A 25,190-nucleotide genomic window follows, 5' to 3' on the forward strand; every position below is an offset into this window, starting at 1 on the left:
AAGAGCAAAATGTTGCCACATCGAAACATATCGATAAAAGATAACTTTCCTTTCCCTCTACACCTGTTGCTACATAATAAATGCTAATCTAGTGATACCAACAACCGACCACATGGCTACGCCAGTAAATAATAATAAAATAATAAATAAAAAATAAAAATATAATTCATAAAAAATAACAAAGGGGGGGAAAATAAGGAGAGAGAGAAAAAACATCATAACTGACCAATATTTGCGTCCCCCCGTCTCTGTAAGTACCAGACCGGAGCATCGAGGCGACCATTACCTATCTCCTACCCAACTACAGACCACATTCTACCACATGCATCTGAGAAATCCATGGCCACAAACACTAACCAGAAATAATCAGTAAAAGAAGAAAAAAAAAAAAATGCTGCGATGTATGACACGCCTCCCCCGCTGTCCTTCAGTGCCAGATCCTCTCACCTAAGAACTCCAATCCCCCTGGAACCTAGCATCTAACCACAGTCCGACAGTTACAGTATAACACAGTCCGCTACCTGCAGCAATTCAGAGCGCAACCCAGAAGAAACCCTCTTCCCCCCCCCCCTCCATCTTACTATGCCGCCGTTTGCAAAAAACATAGCGCCACCACAGCTTGCCATCCATAGGTTCTCAGAGCGCTACCCAGGACGGACCCCCATGCTTTACAGTGCTGCCAGCAGCTCAACATACAAACAACATTAGATCGCTAATTCCAAAATGCCGCACATCACTTTAACAGCAATAGACGGCCAGCTCCTACAAACAGCAATCAAAAACCGCATATACCATATAGATAACAATCGGTCACCACACAATAGGAATCACCAAATCCACAGTGACAGATAACTGTGGGCGTTTCCTACCTGACGTCACGTCTAACGTCATACACACCCCCCGCCCAGCAAACCACTGGCCTGCGCGCCAAAATACTTTTAAAAGACAATGGTTTAATGTGACTCAATATATGCTTTTATTGTCCTGATGAAGAGGGCTGTGAGCCCTTGAAACGCGTTGACAAAAAGAATAAAACAGCTATTTTCCTTTTTAAATAATACCACATGGCAATTTGGCTCCTGCTTTCAGCGCCGTAAGAAAAAGGTTCAAAATTATCTCTTTTTTATCATCATAAGTTGCTGTGATACTGTGCACGTCAGGCCGGGACATATGGTTCACTAACAGACCGTATGTCTTGGAGGGCATACAGTCGTGTCCAAGGGTCCTTAACCTGATAAGCAGGGGTGTTGTTAGGCTGCTGGGTATAGCTCCCTGCAGGTGCTGTGTTGAGGTCATGGTAGTCACCATGTGATGCTACACCAAATTAGAGTATGGATCCATTCAAAAGAGTCCACCTTGAAGAGGTGAGCAGGCCTATGGATTTTGTATAAAACATATACTATGTGCTTTGTGTACATGTTTATGAATTATGCTGAGAAGCAATAGATCAATGCATAGCATGTGGTTGTGAAATACATGCCATTTTTCTACACACTGGCATAACTTGGAATTAAGGAATTTTAAAGAATTTTAAAAAGATAAATGTTATATATGGTATGTTATACAATAAGGACCCATCTTCATTTAAAGCAACTAAATATATAAAGCTATATAATAAAGATCGGTATGAAAATAAAAGAAAATGCTTTGTAAGATAAAACAGTAATAGTGTACAAACCTTTCTACTTCTTGTATGGTCTCTGGCAGAGGCACACCTAGTGTCTCAGGAAGAAAGCATGAAGTAATTCCAGAAAGAATAGGACAAAGGCTATAAATGATGAGTGGTAGATGAATATAAAAATCAGCCGTCATCTGAACCAGTGGAGCAACTATTCCTCCAAGCCGAGCCATCATGGTGCCTAGCCCCATACCAGACTGCCTGCAAAAAATATTATAGGTAATGAACATTCAGATGGGATCTATAGATTTCACACTATCTCCACCTCACATGGATGCTCACCTGATGACAGTTGGGTATAATTCACCAGTGTATAGATACACACAGTTAAAAGCTGCTGCTAGACATCCTTTCCCAAAAACAGCCATTGAGGTTCTCACTGTCTGAAACTCTGAAAAAAGACAATACCTTTGAAGATACTCGGAACAGAATGCCACATAAGGTACAAGTAGTTATCCAAATAAATCCTTTGTGCAGACAAAAATATGAAAGCAATGAGAACCACTTGCAGAGGATATTTAGTTTTGATTCAAAGCAATCATGCTCAACGACAATAGTTTAAGCACAGGTTTTATGAAATATACAAAATGTTATCTTGTAACATACCCCCCTGTCCATGCTCCTGCTGCCGTTGTGGGTCTGGCAGGGATTTAGGGAGGCAGGTACACATGGGACATCATATTTAGGTGTGGTGTATTTAAGATGATGATAAAGTGGTGCCAGTTATGAGTGTTTCGTAGCCTAGTTTGGCTTGTGCTACAGTACCTAAACTAGAAACCTGATCTATAACCTGTGTATCTTGACTATTCTTTGGGATTTTCACTGTACCAAAACCTGATTTTGCTTGACTACCGTCATGTAATCCTTGGTTCACCTGCAGTACATTAATGTCTCCTCTACGGCACCACAGACCTGATCTTTCTTGACCACTGCTACTGACAACTGGAACCCCTGTCTCTTTCGTGCATTTCCTGGACATTTCTAGTTACTTTCCCTGTTGTCTTTGCTCGTAGAAACTGTACTGAATTTACTTATATTGTTTGTGGGTTACTCTCCAGGGAATCAATCAATAAACCAACTTAGGGACCAGCCCAGTATCTCAACCTATCCAAAGTAGTGGGAAGAGGGAAATTATGCCATCCAGTTGATTTGTTCCCTTGTAATCACATGGATCAGATTGTTACATATTAGCAAATATATATATTTGTATCCCTAAATTGGCCAATGGTTCTTTCCTGTCCCTAGACGCTTTCTCAAAGTCTGTTGACTGTGTAGTCAGAAGACATAAAACGAATGTTGGATGGTGAGTTGTTGGTTGTTCTCCTTAGTGCCATTATGACTGCTGCTCATGCTATGCTAAAATAAACTTAATTTTACTGTTGAGTACTGACATTTTCATTCTTTTTATTTTATTAATCTAAATAATAATAATAAATAATAATAAAATACTAATAGGAGTTTATCATAAGCCTATAAGCCACCAAATATACCAGAGTCCACAGAAAATCTACTTCTAAACGAAATAGACGAGGTGGCAAATTATAATGAGGTCGTTATTATGGGGGACTTCAACTACCCAGATATAGACTGGGAAACTGAAAGCTGTACTTTTCATAAAGGAAACAGGTTCTTGGCAATAACCAAAGACAATTACCTTTCCCAACTGGTTCAGGACCCGACTAGAGCGAAGGCCACACTGGGCTTAGTATTAACCTATAGACCTAACTGAACAACAGATGTGCAGGTTGGGGGACACCTGGGAAATAGTGACCATAAAGTAATAAAATTCCAATTGTCATTCAAAAGAGTGTTTCTTCAGGGTGGAACAAAAATACCAAACTTTAAAAAAGCTAAATTTAGCCAACTAAGAGATTCCATAGGCCTAATTAACTAGGACAACGTCCTCAAAAATAAAAATACAGCCGCAAAATGAAATGGGAAATTTTTAAAAGCATCCTAAAGTCAATTTGTGAGAGGTACATACCTTATGGAAATAAAATGTTAAGGAACAATAAAAAAAAACAATGTGGATAAAAAGAAATGTAAAGAAAGCAATAAATGACAAAAAGAAAGCATTTACATTACTAACTGCTGTTGTTGCACCCAAGCTCTGTTCATTTCTATGGTCAGCTCCTTCCTTGCTGCTTTGATTGACATGGCCAGTAGTGACAAAGAGGCTGGCCACAGAAAGGAGCAAAGATTGAGTGCAAAATGAGAAAGATGATGGCCTTATTGCACCAAAGGGATAATTTGCATATTAAGTCAAAATATCATAACTCAGGAACAGAGCCTCAGATCAATAAAAGAAAAACAAGTGAACCACAGCTATGTATATATGCAAACAGTTTGATAGGTAGGTCGCTGAAGACTGATTCTCTATAATAAAACAAAAAATCGCAATAATAAAAAATTGATTACCTTCAGGAACAAAGACATTCACTAAAATTGCAATCCCCGCTAATATTAAACTAGCAGCTTGTAGAACACGACGTCCCATGTGTGTCATCACAAAATAGGAAAAAAACTTGGCTGGGATATCAACTGTCCCAAAGATAATCTGAACAATATAGATGCTCAGTCCAAATTTCTGAAGGTCCATTGCTAGACCATAATAAGCAAAGCTGGTGGAGAACCTAAGAGCAGAGAACAAGACCATTACATGTGAAAGACTGGTGGATCATAAAGAAGTTGTGCCAAGTTCCATTCAAAAGGATAAAGGATGTGTCTAAATGGTGGGCATCCACCCATGAGTCATATGTTTCCCTGTGTGAATGGAGTGGTGGTCATTGAAAAGAAAGAAGCTCATATTTGACCACTACTCCATTCATATACAGTAGATATGGGATAAGTTTTGAAACTTTGCACAACCAAATTAAGAATCACACAATATGTATTTAAAAGTATACAATTGATCTTCATACTTACCAAGTACAACATATACAAAAAGATATCCGACGCACCACAGGCGTTCTTATCAGATCCAACACAGAATAACTACTTCCTCGAGAAGCATTTATTTCCCTTTGCATGTCATATTTAATTGTCTAAAAGGAAGAAATGGAGTAACTGATCAAATATTACTTTACAACTGTCCTTTAAGCATGGAAGGCATGAGCGGTCTGAGCAAAAACTAGAAGGACAATTCATAGTTTCACATTATTTTCAATAAACCACTACAAGTACAATGATAAAGTGAGCATTGAAAAAATATTCAGTGCTTAGCGCTGAAAGGGAACGTGGTTCCGTTCCACTAAAAATTGGGTTATATAACACAGCAGCATATAAGAAAAGTAAAGAAAATGCATGAATGTATTTCTCTCATACAGCTCTCAAGAATTGGATTAAAGCTGTGTCAAAATAGAGTTAATTTTTGTTATACAGTTAGAGATGAGCAAATTCATTTAAAATTAGATTTTTCTGATTTGATTCTAACGAATCAAAAATTTGATTTGGGTCAGAATCCATTCTACCCACATCAAAAGTGATCCAAGTGGCTTAAATATTGGTGTCTGGCCTTTTTTCTCTTTTGCAATTCTATTTATTTTATTCTTTCAATATTTTTTTAATCCCGCTTCCACTCATTTTAAGCTCTTTGATGTAATGACAGCAATAGCAAATAATGACAGAGTGATACTAACATATACAGCTATGAGTATACACAAGTTTCATCATACACCAGGTTATCAGAAAAATACAGTGGCTTGTTTTGAATAAGCATTCAAAAATTATACTTTTTTGGGGAGCAGCAACATTACAGTGTGGATGTGGAAAGGGTTCGCTGTGTAGTGGTAGCAATAACAGTGGAAGCAGTAGAAGCACATCATGGATCCTAATAGATAAGACATTAGTGATGTTGCTGTGTAAAAGAGTAGTAGCAGTGGCATAGCAGTAGATGTTTAGCTGTGTAAAGGTAATGGTAGTGGCAGAAGGGGGAGTAGCAGCTGTGGTGGTGATGGTATGGAACACTATGTGAGGCAGTCAGGAGCACTGGTATGATCGGGCTTGTTATAAATAGCCACCATCAGCAATGGCAGATCCATTTATTGGTCTGAGCCAGAGGTGTGTTAAAATCCTTATGGATCCATGCCTCATTCATTTTGATAATTATGATGTTTCGTACACTTGAGGAGGAAACGTTTTACTGTTTAGGTCTCACAATGTTACCTGCCACTCTGAAAACCCTCTCTGAGATGACATTGGAGGCTGGGCAAGACAGTACAGTGAGAGCAAACTAGGCTAGTTCTGGCCACTGTTCCAATCTGCCTGCCCAGAAGTCCATGGGGTCAGGAAAAAAGATACATGCTGTAGAAAGCATAGCTATCCAGTAATCAGCAGTTTGATTGATTCTAACAATACGCCTGTCACTAGCATGCCTGAAGGTCAAGTTTATTCCGGCTTTGCCTCCCACGGCAATAATTGGTCATCATAACCAGTGTCATCATCATCATCATCATCAGCTTCATTCTTTCCCACCACCAACTCCTCCTCCCCCGCTTCTCCTCCTCCTCCTCCTCCACTTCCTTCTCCATGGAACTTTGTCCACATGTGTCTTCAACAGCTGCAGGGTGGTCAACAAGATGCAGAGATTGTCAGGTGGATGACATTGTTTATTTTACAGTTATTCCTACTGACAAATCTGGTGGTCTCTTCGAAGGGCCTGAGTATGTCACATGTGTCACTGATGAGTTGCCAATGTCTGAGATCAAAATAACACATGCTCCTTGCTATGGTGCTATGGTCTGGTGCATTATGTAATAATTCACTGCTTTAGGCTTCATTCACACGTCCGTGAAACTGGTATCCTGCTTAGTGCAGGAGCGCACGGCTTCATTGGTTGCTATGACTCCATGCACTTTGTGCCATCGCCGGAGTACAGTAATACACTCGTATGATCTATACGAGTATATTACTGTACTGCGGAGGCACAAAGCGCATGGTGTCATAGCAACCAATGACGCCGTGCGCTCCTGCACTAAGCAGGATGCCAGTCCGGTATCTCACGGACCTTGTTCCACGGACGTGTGAATGAAGCCTAATGCTGCTTATACAGATGCTCCAGCATACTCAAGGTGGAATTCCAATTTGTTGGATCATCGCAAATCAAGAGGTGCAATTGTAGACCATTCTGTTAATGCCAGAAAGGCGTTCTTATCCACAAGCATCTTCTGCAAGCCACAATACTTTTTCAAAAAGTTTGCACCATTAAATTTATCACATGCGTCATGCAGTTAGCATGTGTTATTTTCCCCAAATGTAGAACAGCTACAAAGTTCCTGCCGTTGTCGCTAACCACCTTGCCCAGCTTTAGTTAGTGAAACAGCCAGTAGAATATTTTCTGCTTGAAGCAGATTAGCAACTAATCTGCTGAGTTGTTTCTCTTGCGCAGACTCATCAGTAGTGTTGATCGAGCACCAAAGTGCTTGGGTGCTCTCGTAGAACACCTCGGGAGCTCTACTGAGCACCCGAGCACAATGGAAGTCAATGGGAGAACCCGAGCATTAAACCAGGTCCCCCCTGCTCTGGAGAGGGGAGGGTGTCTGGTTCACATGAAAAGGTCAGAAATGGATGGAAACACCACTGAAATGGTTTGGGAACAGCATGGGGAGGATGTCTGGATGCATCTTGGACTCCCAGGTTGCTGCTGGGAATGATGTTGTCCGAGTAGTACGCCAATTTTACAGACTGACAATAATACGCACAAAACCGAAGATAAAATAGATATTAGAGGAAAAATTGTTAGGAAACATTCTTTCCTGTATATTTACTTGTATATAAAGTGCAAGTGCTGCCAAAAATTACAAGGAAGAGGCACTCCGATACAACCTGTATATCACATAAAGGAGGGCCTCATTAACGTTGTGGTACAATTGTTCAGGTCAGGGCTGGCTCCAGGTTCATGTGGGCCCTTGAGCGATAAATCCCAGTTGGCGCCCTTGAGGCATTTTTTTACATTTACGTGTCCCCCTGTGGCTCCCACATGGTATAATGACCCCCAGTGGCCCCTATACAGTATAATGACCACTAGTGGCCCTTCACACAGTATAATGACCCCCAGTGGCCCCACACACAGTATAATGACCCCACAGCGGCCCTCCATTCAGAATAATAACCCCCAGTCGCCCCTCATTCAGAATAATTACCCCCAGTAGCACCCACATTGGGGGAATACTGTATAGAGGGGGCACTGGGGGTCATTATACTGAATGGAGGGTCATTGGGGATCATTATATTAAATAGGGGACACTGTGGGTCATTATACTAAATGGGGGACACTGGGGGTCATTATACTATGTAAAGGGCCCTCACAGTATAATGACTCCACAGTGGCCCTCCATTTAGAATAATGGAGGTTATAATGGGGGTTATACTGTATGGAGGGGGCACAGGGGGTCATTATATTGAATGGGGGCTCTGGTGGTCATTATACTAAATGGAGGTTCAATGGGGATCATTATACTAAATGGGGGGCTCTGGGGGTCATTACATTGTGTAAGGGGCCCTCACAGTGTAATGACCCCCCCAGTGGCCCCCTCACATACCTATTATTGCTGGAGTGCAGGGGAGCCGGCGGTCCTGTCATTAACTAACCGCAGCTCCCTGTGCTTCTTCTCTCCTCCGACCCGCTGCAGCAGTGAGACACGCGTCATGACGTCACCCCTGGGCTGGGCCTGGAGGAGAGAAGGAGATGTGCAGTGATGTAGCTAGAACTGACTGGGCCTCACAGCAAATTTTTGTACGACCCCCCCCCCCCCAGTGGGTTCACATCATGTTTTTCCTATCGGTTTGATGTATACAAATGGGCAGCACTCCACGTTTTTGTATCCGGCAGAGTCCAGTAAAAAATGCATACGTTAACGTATATGTTTTTTTTACAATGGAACTATATGGTGAACGGATGCCAGTGTACGGCATCAGTCTAAGGCATCTGTTAACGCATACATTTTTGGTATACATTAAATGGATGGCAAAATTAGGATGTGAAACTAGCTCTAGTGTCAGAATGAGCACCAGTACACAGCGGAGCAGCAGAGAGAGAGCCCGCCATGTACTGACAGAGCGCTAAAAGGTCCTATTGGTCAGGGATGAGGACTGTGTTTCCCAAGGATCATTTATCTATTGGGAAATACAGGACACAGTATAATACACTAGAATCTATATACTATAATGATATTAGCCCTACCCCCGAATAATAATACAATTAGGGGGTAATTTATTATATAGAAATACGTTTATATTAGGCGTATTTCTGACATAGATGTGGCACAAAGGTCCTTAGCACCGCAATCTGTATCTTTTCCCGCTCATGCCAGGTCTAAAAAAAGTGGCGTGGGCAGGGAAGGGGATACATTTATGGCCATACAGTTATTGGATACCACCGCCATACATTGATAACACCACCATACAGTGACGGGATAAAAGGGTATAAGAGGGCACAGTACAGGGAATGACTAGGGGCACTGTACAGGATGTGGTAAGAGGGCACAATGCAGGGTATAAAGGGGCACAGTACAGGGTGAGGGGCACAGTCACATAACCCTGTGACGTTAGAAGGTCCTTGATGAATGCGGTTCCTCTTCCTCCTCTTTGGTCCATCCACACTGAACAGATGGAATAAACCTGCTATGAGTACTACCCTCTGTAGCGGAGGCAACCCTCTCCAGCTCCTCCTCATCATCATCATTCAATTCGTACTGAAAAGACGAACTGAGGGTGGTCTGGCTATCACCCTATGTACTGTCTTCCCCCATTTCCACCCCTTCCACATGCAAAGCGTCTGTCTTCATTGTGAGCAGCGAGCTTTTCAGTAGACACAGAAGTGAGATGGTTACGCTGATAATAGCGGCATTGCTGCTCACCATCTGTGTTGATTCCTCAAAGGCAGGAGGCATCCGGGCCTGCGTCTTGGACAGGGCATTGGCTAGCACGTAACACAGGGGAAGAGGAGGCAGTGGTGTGACCCGCAGACACTGATTGTGGACCCAGGCGTTCGGGCCACCTATTAGGGTGCTTTGATGCCATGTGGCAGATCATGCTGGTGGTGGTGAGGTTTCTAGTGTTCACACCCCTGCTCATTTTGGTATGGCACAGGTTGCAAATGACAATTCTTTTATCTTCCGCACTTTCCTCAAAAAAGCGCCAAACTGCGGAACACCTATCCCTTGGCAATGGAGATTGCCACAAGGGGGAGCTCCGGGGAACAGTTGCGGGCCTGTTTGGTATGGCCCGCTTTCTTCCTTTTGCCACCCCACTGCCTCTTCCAGCCTGTTGCGGTGCTGCGGATCCCTCCCCCTCTGCACCGCTGTCCTCACTTGGCTCTCCACCTTCCCAGGTTGGGTCAGTGATTTCATCGTCCACCACCTCCTCTTCGACTTCCTCACTTTCGTCATCTCCCTGACTTGTTGACCTAACAAGAACCTTACTTATCAAAAACTGTGTCTCATCCTCATCATGAACCTCTTGAGACATTAATTGCTGGAGACTTATTGGCAACGGTGTCTCATCATCATCATCATCCACCTCGTGAAACACTTATTGCTGTTCCCCACCGTCATCTTTTTCTGACTGTGGATGCTCAAGAGTTTGGGAATCAGGGCACAAGATCTCCTTATGTCCCTCTTAAATCTGCCTTGGCGAGAGAGCCAAATCAAGGAATGGCGCTGAAAACAGCTCCTCGGAATATCAGAGTGTGGGATCACTTGTTTGCCAAGACTCTCCATGGTGGGAGGAAGGAGAATCAGGGTGAGGATTCTGTTGATGAGACTCTTGGCTACTGAGACTGGACTTTGTGGAAAGGGGGGTGCTTAACAGACTGGAAGCATTATCTGCTGCAATCCAACCGACCACCTGGTCACACTGCTGTGACGTCGAGAGTGGTGTCCTGCTCTGGGACATGAAGCTAGGTATCGTGGATGAGTGTGTTTCTTGGGATTTGGCAGTAGGCACATTTTCACCACACTTTTGAGGAGTGGAGGCATTTTTTGGAGGGGACAAGGTATCGGGTAACTGTTGTCACTGACCATAAAAACCTAATGTTTCTCGAGTCTGTTAAGAGGTTGAATCCCCGGTAAGCCCGATGGGCTCTGTTTTTTACCCATTTTGATTTCTCCATTGCGTCCAGGCCGGGAAGTAATGTTTTACGCATTATCTCGGAGCTTCCATGCTTTTCAACATACTGAGGCACCGCCTGAATCCATCCTACTAGCAAACATCTTCTTAGCGGCTCTAACCTAGGATATCTCGGCTCGCATTAAGGCTGAACAACATCTGGCAGCGGCATCCACCCCAACAGATAAGTTGTTTGTTCCCGTACAATTTTGTCTCCAGCTGTTGAGTGTCACGATTCTGCATTTTGTTGACATCCGGGTTTTGAGGGCACTATGGATCTGGTTTCTAGATCTTGCTGGTGGCCCACTCTGAGCAGGGATGTCAAGTCCTACGTGTCAGCCTGTGAGGTTTGTGCCAGGTCTAAGACACCTAGGACTTTCCCTGCTGGTAACTTACGACCCCTAGCCATTCCCAGTAGACCCTGGTCCCAAATCTCGATGGACTTTGTAACTGACCTACCGCTGGCGGAGGGTAAGACTGCGGTTTGGGTAGTGGTCGATAGGTTTAGCAAGATGGTTCATTTCATTCCCCTGTCTAAACTTCCGAATGCAAAAACCCTGGCGTCTATTTTTGTGAGAGAGATTGTTTGCTTACATGGCGTCCCGGAAAATGTTGTTTCTGACAGGGGTGTGCAGTTTGTGTCCAAATTCTGGAAGGCCTTCTGTCAAAGATGTAAAATTTCATTGTCTTTTTCTTCCGCCTACCATCCTGAGAGTAATGGGCAGACTGAATGCCTAAATCAGTCTGTGGAACAATTCTTGAGGTTGTATGTTGCTGATGACCAGCAATTGTGGGTCAAATTCCTTCCGTTGGCTGAATTTACTTTGAATAACCGTGTCAATTCTTCTGCTGGGGTCTCCCCTTTCATTTGTAACCATGGTTTTCATCCCCGTTTTCATTCTGGGTCGTCCGTCTTCTCCTCTAACCCTGAAGCGGATAAACTCTCCTCCGAACTGTGCATAGTTTGGGCCTGGGTTCAATCGAACCTAGAAAAGGCTCAAAGTTCTCAAAAACTCAAGGCCGATAGAGGACGTTCAAGGGGGGTGAACTTTCAGGTTGGGGATAAAGTATGGTTGTCCTCCAAGAATCTATCTCTCAAGGTAGCTTCTAGAAAATTTGCTCCTCGGTTTATTGGACCGTATAAGATTACTGAGGTGATTAATCCGGTATCGTTTAAGTTGGACCCTGGCTTCTCCTGCCCGAGTCGTTCCACATTCATAATGTATTTCATAAATCTCTACTTAAAAAGTATTTTGAACCTGTTGTACCATTGAAAGCCTCGCCTCTGCCGGTTCTTGTTAGTGATGCTGTCGAGTATATGGTGTCTAAGATAGTGGATGTCAGGAGAGTGCGTAATTCCTTACAGTACCTGATTCACTGGAAGGGGTATGGACCCGAAGAGAGATCTTGGGTACCCGCCAGGTTCATGCTCCTAGACTTGTTCGAAAATTTCATTTAGAGCACCCTAAAAGGCCATCGCCTGAAGTTTTGGGTCCAGGTGGCCCCTCGTAAAAGGGGGGGCACTGTCACGGGGCGCCAAAGGCGCACTTGGTCTCCCATCAGCCGCAGACCTGCTGCTTAGCTTCGGGAGCGAGGATCTGTGTTTGGCCTCATTCCCAGGGTGGCTTTCCTAGCTGGGAGGCTCCCTGCTGCCAGGGTCTGCCTTGAGCGCCGAGCTGATCACTCGCTGCTTGACTTGTCTGTCTGTCGGTCATGTGACGCTGGCCACGTCACATGACCCTCAGACCCCACTATAAATACAGGCAGCCTGCTGGCCACAGGTTGCCTGTTAATTCTAGGTTCCTGGCTATTTTTTGGACTACTGAATACTCACCTGATCCTGTTCCCTGACGATCCTTTGCCTGCTCCTCCTGTACTGCGCATCCCTCCTGGTATTGTGACTTCGGTCCCACCTGACTACTCTTTGCAGACTCCTCTGGTACTTCTCTACTCTCCTGGTATTTGACCCTGGTTTCTCCTGACCATTCTTTGCTTAACCCTTTGTACTGCGTAGCTCTCTTGGTTCTGACCTGGTCCGTTCAAGTTCCGTATTTTGTTTTGTCTGTCTTCCCTGCACATATCCTAAGTAAGGTTGTCCCCTGTCATCAGGACTCGTGAGGCAAGTAGGCAGGGCCAGGGGTGAGGGTGGAGCGCAGCGGTCACTATCCTTCCCCCTGTGTGTGTGTGGATGTGACCGTTACACCCATGCTGTTTTTCATCTTTCAGTCCATGAGATTTTAGATGTTCCACAATCCTCTCCTTAAGTATGGTTTCGATTAATTTCCCCACTATTGATGTCAGGCTTACTGGCCTATAGTCAGGTAAATAAATCTGTTAATGGTTTTGCTAGTTCACCGCTGAGCTCTTTTAATAGCTTTGGGTGTATCCCATCAGGCCCCTGTGACTTATTTGTATTAATTTTAGACAGCTGACTTAGAACCTCTTCCTCTGTAAAGACACATGCATCAAAAGATTAATTAGTCTTCTTTCCTCACTGAGGTCCTTTTCCTTCATTTTCCTTTGTAAAAACTGAACAGAAGTAATCATTGAGGCAGTCAGCTAGTTCTTTATCTTCTTCCATATACCTTCCTTCTTTTGTTTTTAATTTTGTAATTCCTTGTTTTAGTTTCCTTTTTTCATTTATGTATCTAAAGAATGCCTTATCACCTTTTTTCCCCTGACTGAGCTAATTTCTCTCCTGCCTGTGCTTTAGAAGCTCTTATAACTTGTTTGGCCTCTCTCTGCCTAATCTTATAAATTTGCCTGTCATCCTCGTTTTTTTTTTTTTTTCTAATTCCTAAATACTATCTTTTTAGTTTTTAATGATTTTGGCCACTTCTGCTGAGTACCACAGTGGTCTCTTCCTTTTTTTGCTTTTACTGACAAGCCTAATGCAATTTTCTGTTGCCTTCAATAGTGCCACTTTTAAGTAGTCCCATTTCTCCTGGACTCCAATGAAACAGTTCCAATCTGATAGGGACTTGTTTTGAGGCCATTCGGAAATGCCTGCATTATGCAGATAATGCAGCATGTCCCCCCCAAGGTGGTCCTGTCTATGACTGCCTGTGCAAAATCAGGCCGGTCATCGATCACTTTGAGGCCAAATTTTTGGAGGCCTATATACCTGGAAGGGAGGTCACGGTTGATGAGTCTCTCATTGCTTTCAAGGGGAGACTCATTTTCCGCCAGTATGTTCCCTTTAAGAGGGCGAGGTATGGAATGAAGCTGTACAAACTTTGTGAGAGTACCTCAGGGTACACATACAAGTTTTGTGTGTACGATGGGCGAGATTCCTGTATTTAACCCCCAGAATGTCCCCCCACTATGGGTGTTAGCGGGAAACTTGTGTGGGACCTTATTGTCACCACCAGGCATCTGAGAAGCTCTGACAGATGCCTTTCAGAACCTCCTCCTTGAGATTCCTTTGTTTTGCTTTCAGTTCCTCATCTCGTTAGCCTCTCTCAGCTGTCATGTAGTTGTACTGATTGCATCCCTTTAAATTCCCCCCCATAGTGCATCAGTTTGCGGTTTATAATACTTCCTGGAGTGTGTGTGCATGCTGATCCTACTTCCCAGTCTTCTACAAGATAAGTGTTGTGCATTAATTTGTGTTTTTCTGTTTGCTGGATCCCAGGTGACCCTGACTCCCTCCGTATCTAGTGTAGGGAGCCGGTGGTCATGTCCCCTCACTATTATAGGGTGTTCAGGTGTTATACAGTCGAGGTACGAGGATATGCGATCATCTACCATTGGGATTTTCGCATAGGCTGAGCAGTCAGGGAGAGTGCCAGGTCTGATGCAGGGGTCTCCCTTTTTGTTCCTTAGTTTTGGATCCAGTGAGTCGTATATTCATTTTGTGTTGTCTTGTTTCCTTTACACCTTCCATGAAATTTTTGTACCCACTGCTAGATAAGGGTTACCACCTGTACGTGGATAACTTTTATACTAGTATCCCCTTGTTCCAGTCCCTCGCCGCCAGATCCACGTCCACTTGTGGGACCGTGCAGAAAAACCAACATGGCCTCCCTACCCAACCCCTCCAAGTACCTAACCCCAGGGGTGAGACGCGTGCCCTTACAAGTGGAAACCTGTTGCTGGTCAGATATAAGGACAAGAGGGATGTCCTTGTACTGTCCACAATTCACGGTAACGGCATCACCCCTGTCCCTGTGCGAGGTGCCACGACAATGGTCCTCAAGCCCGATTGTATCATCGACTACAATCGGTATATAGGAGGAGTTGATCTCTCTGATCAAGTCCTCAAGCCATATAACGCCATGCGCAAAACCTGGGCATGGTACAAAAAAGTTGCGGTCTACTTGGCGCAGGTTGCCTTGTACAACTCTTTTGTGCTGTCCCGGAGAGCTGGCCACACAGGGAAATTCCTCCAGTTCTATGAGGCAGTCCTCAAGGCCCTGATCTTTTCTGACCGGGAAAGAGCAGGCCGGAGTACCTCGGGAACTGGAGGCGCCCAGATCGTCCCTGGCCAACACTTTCCAGGTGTGGTCCCCCATACTGGAAAGAAGGGATGGACCCAAAAAAGTTGCAAGAGGGATAGCCAGGGATCTTCCGGGGATAGCCGGGTTTACTGGCGAAACGGCGTTGGCTCAGGAGTCGGACGAGAGATCTTTGCACCACTCAGGGTATGTTTAATCTTGTCCATGTACCCAAACCTCAATCTCTACAATTGCCTCATTTGCACTTTGTTTGGGGCGTTGCTGTCATGAGGTTTTGAGGTACGCTTTTTTAGCTAGCATTCTTTTTCCCTGTTGTTATTTTCGTGCACTGATCTCCCGGCCTCTCCTTGGGTCCTGCTCCTCATCTGTGTGTCCTGCCTTGTGCTGCCTTCTTTTATTATGCATGTATGTACAAAACCGGATTCCAAAAAAGTTGGGACACTATACAAATTGTGAATAAAAACTGAATGCAATGATGTGGAGGTGCCAACTTCTAATATTTTATTCAGAATAGAACATAAATCACGAAACAAAAGTTTAAACTGAGAAAATGTACCATTTTAAGGGAAAAATATGTTGAATCAGAATTTCATGGTGTCAACAAATCCCCAAAAAGTTGGGACAAGGCCATTTTCACCACTGTGTGGCATCTCCCCTTCTTCTTACAACACTCAACAGACGTCTGGGGACCGAGGAGACCAGTTTCTCAAGTTTAGAAATAGGAATGCTCTCCCATTCTTGTCTAATACAGGCCTCTAACTGTTCAATCGTCTTGGGCCTTTTTTGTTGCCCCTTCCTCTTTATGATGCGCCAAATGTTCTCTATAGGTGAAAGATCTGGACTGCAGACTGGCCATTTCAGTACCCGGATCCTTCTCCTACGCAGCCATGATGTTGTGATTGATGCAGAATGTGGTCTGGCATTATCTTGTTGAAAAATGCAGGGTCTTCCCTGAAAGAGATGACGTCTGGATGGGAGCATATGTTGTTCTAGAACCTGAATATATTTTTCTGCATTGATGGTGCCTTTCCAGACATGCAAGCTGCCCATGCCACACGCACTCATGCAACCCCATACCATCAGAGATGCAGGCTTCTGAACTAAGCGTTGATAACAACTTGGGTTGTCCCGACTCCTTGTCCTCTTTGGTCCGGATGACATGGCTTCCCAGATTTCCAAAAAGAACTTCGAATCGTGACTTGTCTGACCACAGAACAGTCTTCCATTTTACCACACTCCATTTTAAATGATCCCTGGCCCAGTGAAAACGCCAGAGCTTGTGGATCTTGCTTAGAAATGTATACTTCTTTGCACTGTAGAGTTTCAGCTGGCAACGGCGGATGGCACTGTGGATTGTGTTCACTGACAATGGTTTCTGGAAGTATTCCTGAGCCCATTCTGTGATTTCCTTTACAGTAGCATTCCTGTTTGTGGTGCAGTGTCGTTTAAGGGCCCGGAGATCACGGGCATCCAGTATGGTTTTACGGCCTTGACCCTTACGCACAGAGATTGTTCCAGATTCTCTGAATCTTCGGATGATGTTATGCACAGTTGATGATGATAGATGCAAAGTCTTTGCAATTTTTCGCTGGGTAACACCTTTCTGATATTGCTCCACTATCTTTCTGCGCAACATTGTGGGAATTGGTGATCCTCTACCCATCTTGGCTTCTGAGAGACACTGCCACTCTGAGAAGCTCTTTTTATACCCAATCATGTTGCCAATTGACCTAATTAGTGTTAATTGGTCTTCCAGCTCTTCATTATGCTCAAATTTACTTTTTCCAGCCTCTTTGCAGCTACTTGTACCAACTTTTTGGGGATTTGTTGACAACGTATTTTTCCTTTAAAATGATACATTTACTCGGATTAAACGTTTAATCTGTCATCTACGTTCTATTACAAATAAAATATTGACATTTGCCATCTCCACATCATTGCATTTAGTTTTTATTCACAATTTGTTTAGTGTCCCAACTTTTTGGGAATCCGGTTTGTATTGTTCATATATATTTATAATAAAGTCTTTTGGATTTTCATATATACGTAAGTCAGTTTCATTTTTTGGTGATTAAGAACTGGTTTATGTACTCAGCGATCTACAGAAAAAGTGTTTTGTGGGTGCAGTGCACCATTTTTTTAAGCCTGCCCTGAGCCAACTACTGCTGAAAACAAACTTTTTTTTCTTCATTTCAGCAATATCAATGCCTGATCGGCAGCCATTTTATGCAACGATAGTGCACTAGTATAGGCTATCTGCAAGTCCAGAAATACAGCTTTGGCAACCCTCTAATATACTGCACATCTGGGATTAGACAAGCATAAGTGACTGTCACATTTAGGACAAAAATACAGCTTTTTGGTTAGGGTGAAAGAACCCTCTAATATACTGCTCATCTGTGATTACACGTGCATAAGTCACTGTCACATTTAGGACCGAAATACAGCTTTTTTCTTACTGGGGTGAAAAAACCCTCTGATATACTGCACATCTGTGATTACACATGCATAAGTGATTTTCACATTAAGGCCAGAAATACAGCTTATTTCTTACTGGGGTGAAAAACCCTCTGATATACTGCACATCTGTAATTACACGTGCATAAGTCACTGTCACATTTAGGACAGAAATACTGCTTTTTTTTCTTAGGCTACTTTCACACTAGCGTTCGGGGCTCCGCTTGTGAGTTCCTTTTGTAGGCCCTCACAAGTGGCCCCGTCCAGCCCTAATGCATTTTGAGTGGATGTGGATCCGCTCAGAATGCATCAGTCTGGAACCGTTTGTCCTCCGCTCCGCTCAGCAGGCGGACACCCGAAAACTGCTTGCAGTGTTCGGGTGTCCGTCTGGCCGTGCGGAGGCAAACGGATCTGTCCAGAGTTACAATGGAAGTCAATGGGGGCGGATCCGGTCAAAGGTGACACAATATGGTGCATTTTTCAAACGGCTCTGCCCCCCATTGACTTTCAATGTAAAGTCTGGACGGATCCGTCTGAATACAAATTGTACTTAGACTTTTTAAGTAAAATATAATGCAGACGGTTCCGTCTGAACGGATCCCATCGTTTGCATTATAGGAGCGGATCCGTCTGTACAAATACCAGACGGATCCGCTCCGAACGCAAGTGTGAAAGTAGCCTTACTGGGATGAAAAAACCCTTTGATATACTGCACATCTGTGATTACACATGCATAAGTGATTGTCACATTAAGGCCAGAAATCCTGCTTTGGCATACTGGGGCGAAAAAACCCTCTGATATACTGCATATCTGTGATTACACGTGCATAAGTGATTGTCACATTAAGGACAGAAATACAGCTTTTTTCTTACTGGGGTGAAGATACCCTCTGATATACTACACATCTGTGATTACACGTCCATAAGTCACTGTCACATTTGGGACAGAAATATAGCTTTTTAGTTAGGGTGAAAAAAACCTCTGATATACTGCACATCTGTGATTACACGTGCATAAGTCACTGTCACATTTAGGACAGAAATCCTTCTTTGGCATACTGGGGTGAAAAGACCACTTTTTACTTTGCTTTTGTAAACGCTAACTATGAGGCAAACATCTAGTAAGCGACATGGTCATGGTCGTGGTGTTGTTGTTGGTGGAGCCTCTGGTGCAGGAAAAGGACGTTGCCGTTCTTCCACAGCTAAACGTCCTACTGAACCTACTACCTCAGGTCCCAGTAGCCGCCAAAATTTACAGCGATATTTGGTGGGGCCCAATGCCGTTCTAAGGATGGTAAGGCCTGAGCAGGTACAGGCATTAGTCAATTGGGTGGCCGACAGTGGATCCAGCACGTTCACATTATCTCCCACCCAGTCTTCTGCAGAAAGCGCACAGGTGGCGCCTGAAACCCATGCCCATCAGTCTGTCACATCACCACCGTGCATATCGAGGAACCTGTCTGAGCCTCAAGTCATGCAGCAGTCTCTTATGCTGTTTGAAGACTCCGGTGGCAGGGTTTCCCGAGGGCATCCACCTAGCCCTTCCCCAGGGGTGGAAGACATAGAATGCACTGACGCACAACCACTTATGTTTCCTGATGAGGACATGTGAATACCACCTCAGCAAGTCTCTGATGATGACGAAACACAGGTGCCAACTGCTGCGTCTTTCTGCAGTGTGCAGACTGAACAGGAGGTCAGGGATCAAGACTGGGTGGAAGACGATGCAGGGGACGATGAGGTCCTAGACCCCACATGGAATTAAGGTTGTGCCACTGACTTTCAGAGTTCGGAGGAAGAGGCAGTGGTGAGACCGAGCCAACAGCGTAGCAAAAGCGGGAGCAGGGTGCAAAAGCAGAGCAGCCGTCTCCAAAACAGTTCGTCTGCTACTGGCCACCGTCACCAGGGACCGAGCACACCAAAGGCAGCTTCAAGGAGTTCCCTGGCATGGAACTTCTTCACACAATGTGCTGACAACAAAACCCGAGTGGTTTGCACGCTGTGCCATCAGAGCCTTAAGTGAGGCATTAACGTTCTGAACCTTAGCACAACCTGCATGACCAGGCATCTACATGTGAGACACAGGCTGCAGTGGAGTTAGCACGCCTCTGGAGGAACGTTGGCACCTGCCGCCCAGCAAACAGAAGATGTGCCACCAACAACACCACCTCCGTCACCAAACATCTCCACCATGTCACACGGAAGCGTTCAGCTCTCCATCTCACAAACCTTTGAGAGAAAGCGTAAATTCCCACCTAGCCACCCTCAATCCCTGGCCCTGAATACCAGCATTTCTAAACTGCTGGCCTTTGAAATGCTGTCATTCAGGCTGGTGGAGACGGACAGCTTCAAACAGCTCATGTCGCTTGCTGTCCCACAGTACGGAGTTCCCAGCTGTCATTACTGCTCCAGGAGAGCCGTGCCCTCCCTGCACAACCAAGTATCGGATAAAATCAAGTGTGCACTGCGCAATGCCATCTGTGGCAAGGTCCACCTAACCACAGATACGTGGACCAGTAAGCACGGCCAGGGACGCTATATCTCCCTAACTGCACACTGGGTAAATGTAGTGGCGGCTGGGCCCGAGGCGGAGAGCTGTTTGGCGCACGTCCTTCTGCCGCCAAGGATCGCAGGGCATAATTCTTTGCCTCCTGTTGCCTCCTCTTCCTACTCGGCTTCCTCTCCCTCTTCTTCCACCTCCTCATCCGGTCAGCGACAGACCTTTACCACCAACTTCAGCACAGCCAGGGGTAAACATCAGCAGGCCGTTCTGAAACTGATGTGTTTGGGGGACAGGCCCCACACCGCGCAGGAGTTGTGGCGGGGTATAGAACAACAGACCGACGAGTGGTTGCTGCCAGTGGACCTCAAGCCCGGCCTGGTGGTGTGCGATAATGGGGGCTACCTACCCAATAAAGAATAATAAAAAACATTGTTGGCTACCTATTCCTCGTCCTTTGCTGCCTCCACCTACAACACCACATTCACCGCCTCCTCAACCTCCGACTCCATATCCACCTCCTTCTCTGAGTTGCAGGTTCATAATTTGTAATTTTTAGTTATTTTATTTCATTTTAAGTTATTTCCCTATCCACATTTGTTTGCAGAGCAGGTGCCATGCTCTTAAGCACATTTTACTGACTTTACATCACTCTAGCCTTTTCAAGGACTATTTTAGTGCCCTAAATTGAAAAAAATCTTATTTTCAATTGTCGGGTGCCATTTTACCATTTTTGGCGTATACAAACCCTTGCCGTGCCTCAGTGACAGGGGCCTAAATCTCTCAAAATCCTCTGTTGTATTGCTGGGTGACATGAACCCCCTTTTGCCGTGAATGAACCCCTGCTCTGCATTGCTGACGGGGAACTAAATTTAGTAAAAACATCTGTTACTGATCGGAAGATGCGCAACTACAAGCGCACGCTGATGATAGCATTCCTACCTGACAGCGGGGGCACAGTGGGAGCACAAGGCGAAGGCAGAGGAGGAGGAAGAGGTCGCCAACGCAGCTGGGGCACCGTCAGCACCTGAAAAGGCAGGGTTAGCATGGCCCAAATGTGGAAAAGCTTTGTCAGCCTTGGAGGTGCTGACCTGCCCTGCAGCCAGTGTATAGTGTGAACGTGTGTTTAGCACGGCAGAGAGCATTATCACAGGCCACAGCCAATGTGGACAAGCTTACGTTTATTAAAATGAACCAGGCATGGATCCCACAGGACTTGTCCGTACCTTGAGCAGAATAGACATTTATACCAGCCTCAACCATCCATTCTTGTACTCAAGTGCACATATTCTTAGTTTTATTTTGTTATATGTCCCAATATTTTGGGGGATACCCCAATTTAAAAATAAAAAATAACATAAATCAGTGTTGGCTACCTATTCCTCCTTCACCGCCGCTTCCACCTACACCGCCTCGTCAACCTACACTGCCACGTTCACCCATCCACCGCCTCCTCAACCTCCTACTCCTAGATCCAGATTGTCATTTAAAATGTTTCTGTATTTTATGTAATTTAAGTCATTTCCCTATCCACATTTGTTTGCAGAACAGTTGCCATGCTCTTAAGCACATTTTGATGCCATTTGCAGCCCTCTAGCCCTTTCCATGACATTTTTAGAGCCATTTTAGTGCTCAAAAGTTTGGGTCCCCATTGACTTCAAAGGGGTTAAGGTTCAGGTTCAAGTTCGGGTCAAGTTCGGGTCCCGAACTCGAACTTTTTTGTGACGTTCGGCCGAACCCGTAGAACCCGAACATCCAGGTGTCTGCTAAACTCTATTATCCAGTGAACGCCTAATGTTCCTCCAGCCACATAATCACTTGTTCTTTTCTGTCAGGTGAATGCCAAATTTTTGGGGCATGTACTCCACTGGCCTACAGTAAAATTGTTATCCAGTGACCGCCTAATGTACCTCCAGCCACATAATCACTTGTTCTTTTCTGTCAGGTGAATGGCAAATCTTCAGGACCTGTACTCCCGTGGCCTAAAATAAAAAAAATTCTAGGCTCCAGTAGGGCACATTTTTGAGAATTTCCCTTTAAGATGCATAAAAATGGCCCCTGATTAAAATGCATATTTTTGTGGGATTTTTTGCCATTGATCCCCTCTGGTATGTCATTGTCCATCTAGTCGGAGTATTTGGTGGTTGCAAATATGACCTGAAGGTTTTTCAGGTTCGCCTGCCATTAAATTCAATAGGGTCTGCCACGAATGGGCGGTTCGCGAAAATTTGAACAGCTCCGAGGCTTCTGACATTGCCGGGAGCTGTTCAACACAGTACATAGGAGGTGGCCAGGGCAGGAGGGAGCTAGTGTGCAAGTGCAGGTATGAGAGCTCGCTCCCCTAAACCTGGCCACCATACAAGCCAGCGCTGTACTTTCTAATGAGCAGACGCGGCCACGGCTGCTACAAAGCAGCGGTGGCCGTAACCCCTAACATTGGGCATGCTCTAAAGGACTACAAGATGAGGATTATCTAGGAGAGGAGCCAGCTTTCAAAGATCAATATTAGCCCATAATAATCATTGTGCCAAGTGAGACAACCCCTTTAAGTTTAGAACATTTTGAGCCTATGTCCACAGTAAGCAGTGTCATTATCAGTTCCCAAGATGACCACAGTAGAAGCATATCTGACAGGTTTGGAGGTTTTTGGCCATATGTTGCCTCTGCTCTTTAATATCGCTACAGCCACCTCTCTTCTCTCATGTCACCTCCTTCTGAGCACCCCGATCTGGCTCCCATGTCCTGTCCAACACACAAGCAGCATTATAATACTCACAGTCCCTGCAATTTTCCATTTTTATCAGACCGTGATATGTCTTCATGGGGTCCTTGACCTCCCTTGTGATTTCCCTCCAAGAGCCGCACTCACTGCTGCCCCTACTGCCACCACTCCGGCTACAAGTGCCACTACTACTTGTACTACCACCACCAACACAGCCTCCGGCTGAGCCTCCTCCTCACAGCAGTCCAAATGCTGACTGTTCTCACACAACTCATGAAACACATGAAAACTATCTTGAGTATTTTCATAGTACATGGATTGTTGCTTCTTCTTAGGAAAAAAGAAGGCTCCCCACTAGGAGAGGAGGAGCAGGAGGAATCCGCAGACCCCCGGCTGCAAAACACAGTGTCAGACTCAAAGGTGACATCAACATTATTGTGCTGTGACTGAGAGGATGAGTGAACTATCCAGTCCACAATGTCATCTTCTTTGTACTCATTAATACTCTGGTGCCTACCAGAAGCGAGGAAGAACTGGGGCCTGCTGCTACTACTACTGGCCATATGTGTGGTGCTGGCTGTGCACTACTACAGCCATAGATGACGAGGCATGGGTCTTTTGTTTTCCTTGTATCGTTTACAAAACAATTTATTATGATGCTTATTTAAATGATGACAGATTATTAAATGGTAGCAAAATTGCCAATGTTGTGTTTTTGTAATTAACAGAGGTGCAATGTAAACATGCCATGCTATGAAAACACTGGTATTGACACCAATTTGCTCTGAACTGTGCAAATATAGAAAGCAAGGGGGGGGGGGGAATTAACAAAGATACAATTAAAAGTGCCCTCGCTATAAACTAAGGCTCCTTTCACACCTGCGTTCAGGTGTCCGCTCGTGAGCTCTGTTTGAAGGGGCTCACGAGCGGCCCTGAACGCAGCCGTCTGGCCCTAATGCATTCTCAGTGGAGGCGGATCCACTGAGAATGCATCTGCCTGCCAGCGCTTAGCCTCCGCTCAGTGAGCGGACACCTGAACGCTGCAAGCAGCGTTCGGGTGTCCGCCAGGCTGTGCGGAGGCGAGCGGATCCGTTCCGACTTACAATGTAAGTCAATGGGGATGGATCCGCTTGAAGATGACACCATATGGCTCAATCTTCAAGCAGATCCGTCCCCCATTGACTTTCAATGTAAAGTCTGAACGGATCCGCTCAGGCTACTTTCACACTTAGAAAATTTTTCTAAGTTCTAATGCAGACGGATCCGTTCTGAACTCAGCCACCGTTTGCATTAATATGAGCGGATCCGTTCAGAACGGATCCGATCGAACGCTAGTGTGAAAGTAGCCTAAAATGTGCTGAATTGCGCATTATAAACTGTGGAAAAATTCCAACTCTTTTATTGGAAATTAACAGAGGCGCACTTATTTTGCCTGCTATGAACATTTGGTGGCAAAATTGCAACTGGTGTTTGGAAAACTTGATTCAGTTTTCCTTTGCATTATACACTGCTCGTTTCCAGGGGTTATGGCCACTTCTGCAGTGCTGATACTAGGGAACGGGAGCTGCTGTGCAGGCATGCCTATGCACACTTCCATAGTCCTGGACACCAGAGAGGCCAGCTCTTTTTCTTATAGTGGGCGAGCACAGGTGGCTGGATTGCAGAGGTGGCCATAATCCCTGGAAACAAACAGTTTATAATGTAATAGAAAAATGAATCAAGCCAGCAAAGGAAGGAATATGGTCAATAACAATACATAAATAAGTGTCTTGTATTAACTTTCTCTACATGAGACAACCCCTTTAACAGCATTTTGACAGGTTCTCATACCTTCAGGCTGGGTTCACACTTGAGCGTTGCGCAAACGCGCGTTTTACGCGCGTTTTTGATGCGCATTTTTATGCGCGTTTTTGTAATAGTAAAAGCGCGTTTGACGCGCGTTTGTGTGATTCACTACAGTGTCCTATGGCCACAAACGCCCCAAAAGTCGCTCATGTACTTTTTGGAGCGTCGGGCGTTTTACAGCGCGATCGTACGCGCTGTAAAACGCCCAAGTGTGAACCATTCCCATAGGGAATCATTGGTTTCTCCTTGTTGAGCGTTTTACAGCGCGTAGGAACGCGCTGTAAAACGCTCAGGTGTGAACCCAGCCTGAGACTCATAGCATTGAGCTGCCTTTTCACCATGTTGGATTATTTCAGGTCCAAAAGATAAAATGAGCTCTATTTGCTGTTATATCTCAAAGATAAAATCATAAAAGGCTTATTCCAA

General features: G+C 44.9%; 1 protein-coding gene across 1 annotated transcript in view; it reads right to left on the reverse strand.

The window, feature by feature from the left end:
- Positions 1-25,190, reverse strand: part of LOC122920659 (solute carrier family 22 member 6-B-like) — a 72,663-nt gene that overhangs the window by 11,554 nt on the left and 35,919 nt on the right. Inside the window, exons 6-9 of the mRNA XM_044270332.1 lie at positions 4,604-4,722; positions 4,097-4,311; positions 1,961-2,069; positions 1,679-1,879 (exon numbers count right to left, since the gene is read on the reverse strand). Of these exons, the coding sequence (XP_044126267.1) occupies positions 1,679-1,879; positions 1,961-2,069; positions 4,097-4,311; positions 4,604-4,722 (644 nt within the window). The remainder of the gene's footprint in view (positions 1-1,678; positions 1,880-1,960; positions 2,070-4,096; positions 4,312-4,603; positions 4,723-25,190) is intronic.

This window comes from Bufo gargarizans, chromosome 10, assembly GCF_014858855.1.
Source record: "Bufo gargarizans isolate SCDJY-AF-19 chromosome 10, ASM1485885v1, whole genome shotgun sequence".
Taxonomy (NCBI): Eukaryota; Metazoa; Chordata; class Amphibia; order Anura; family Bufonidae; genus Bufo; species Bufo gargarizans.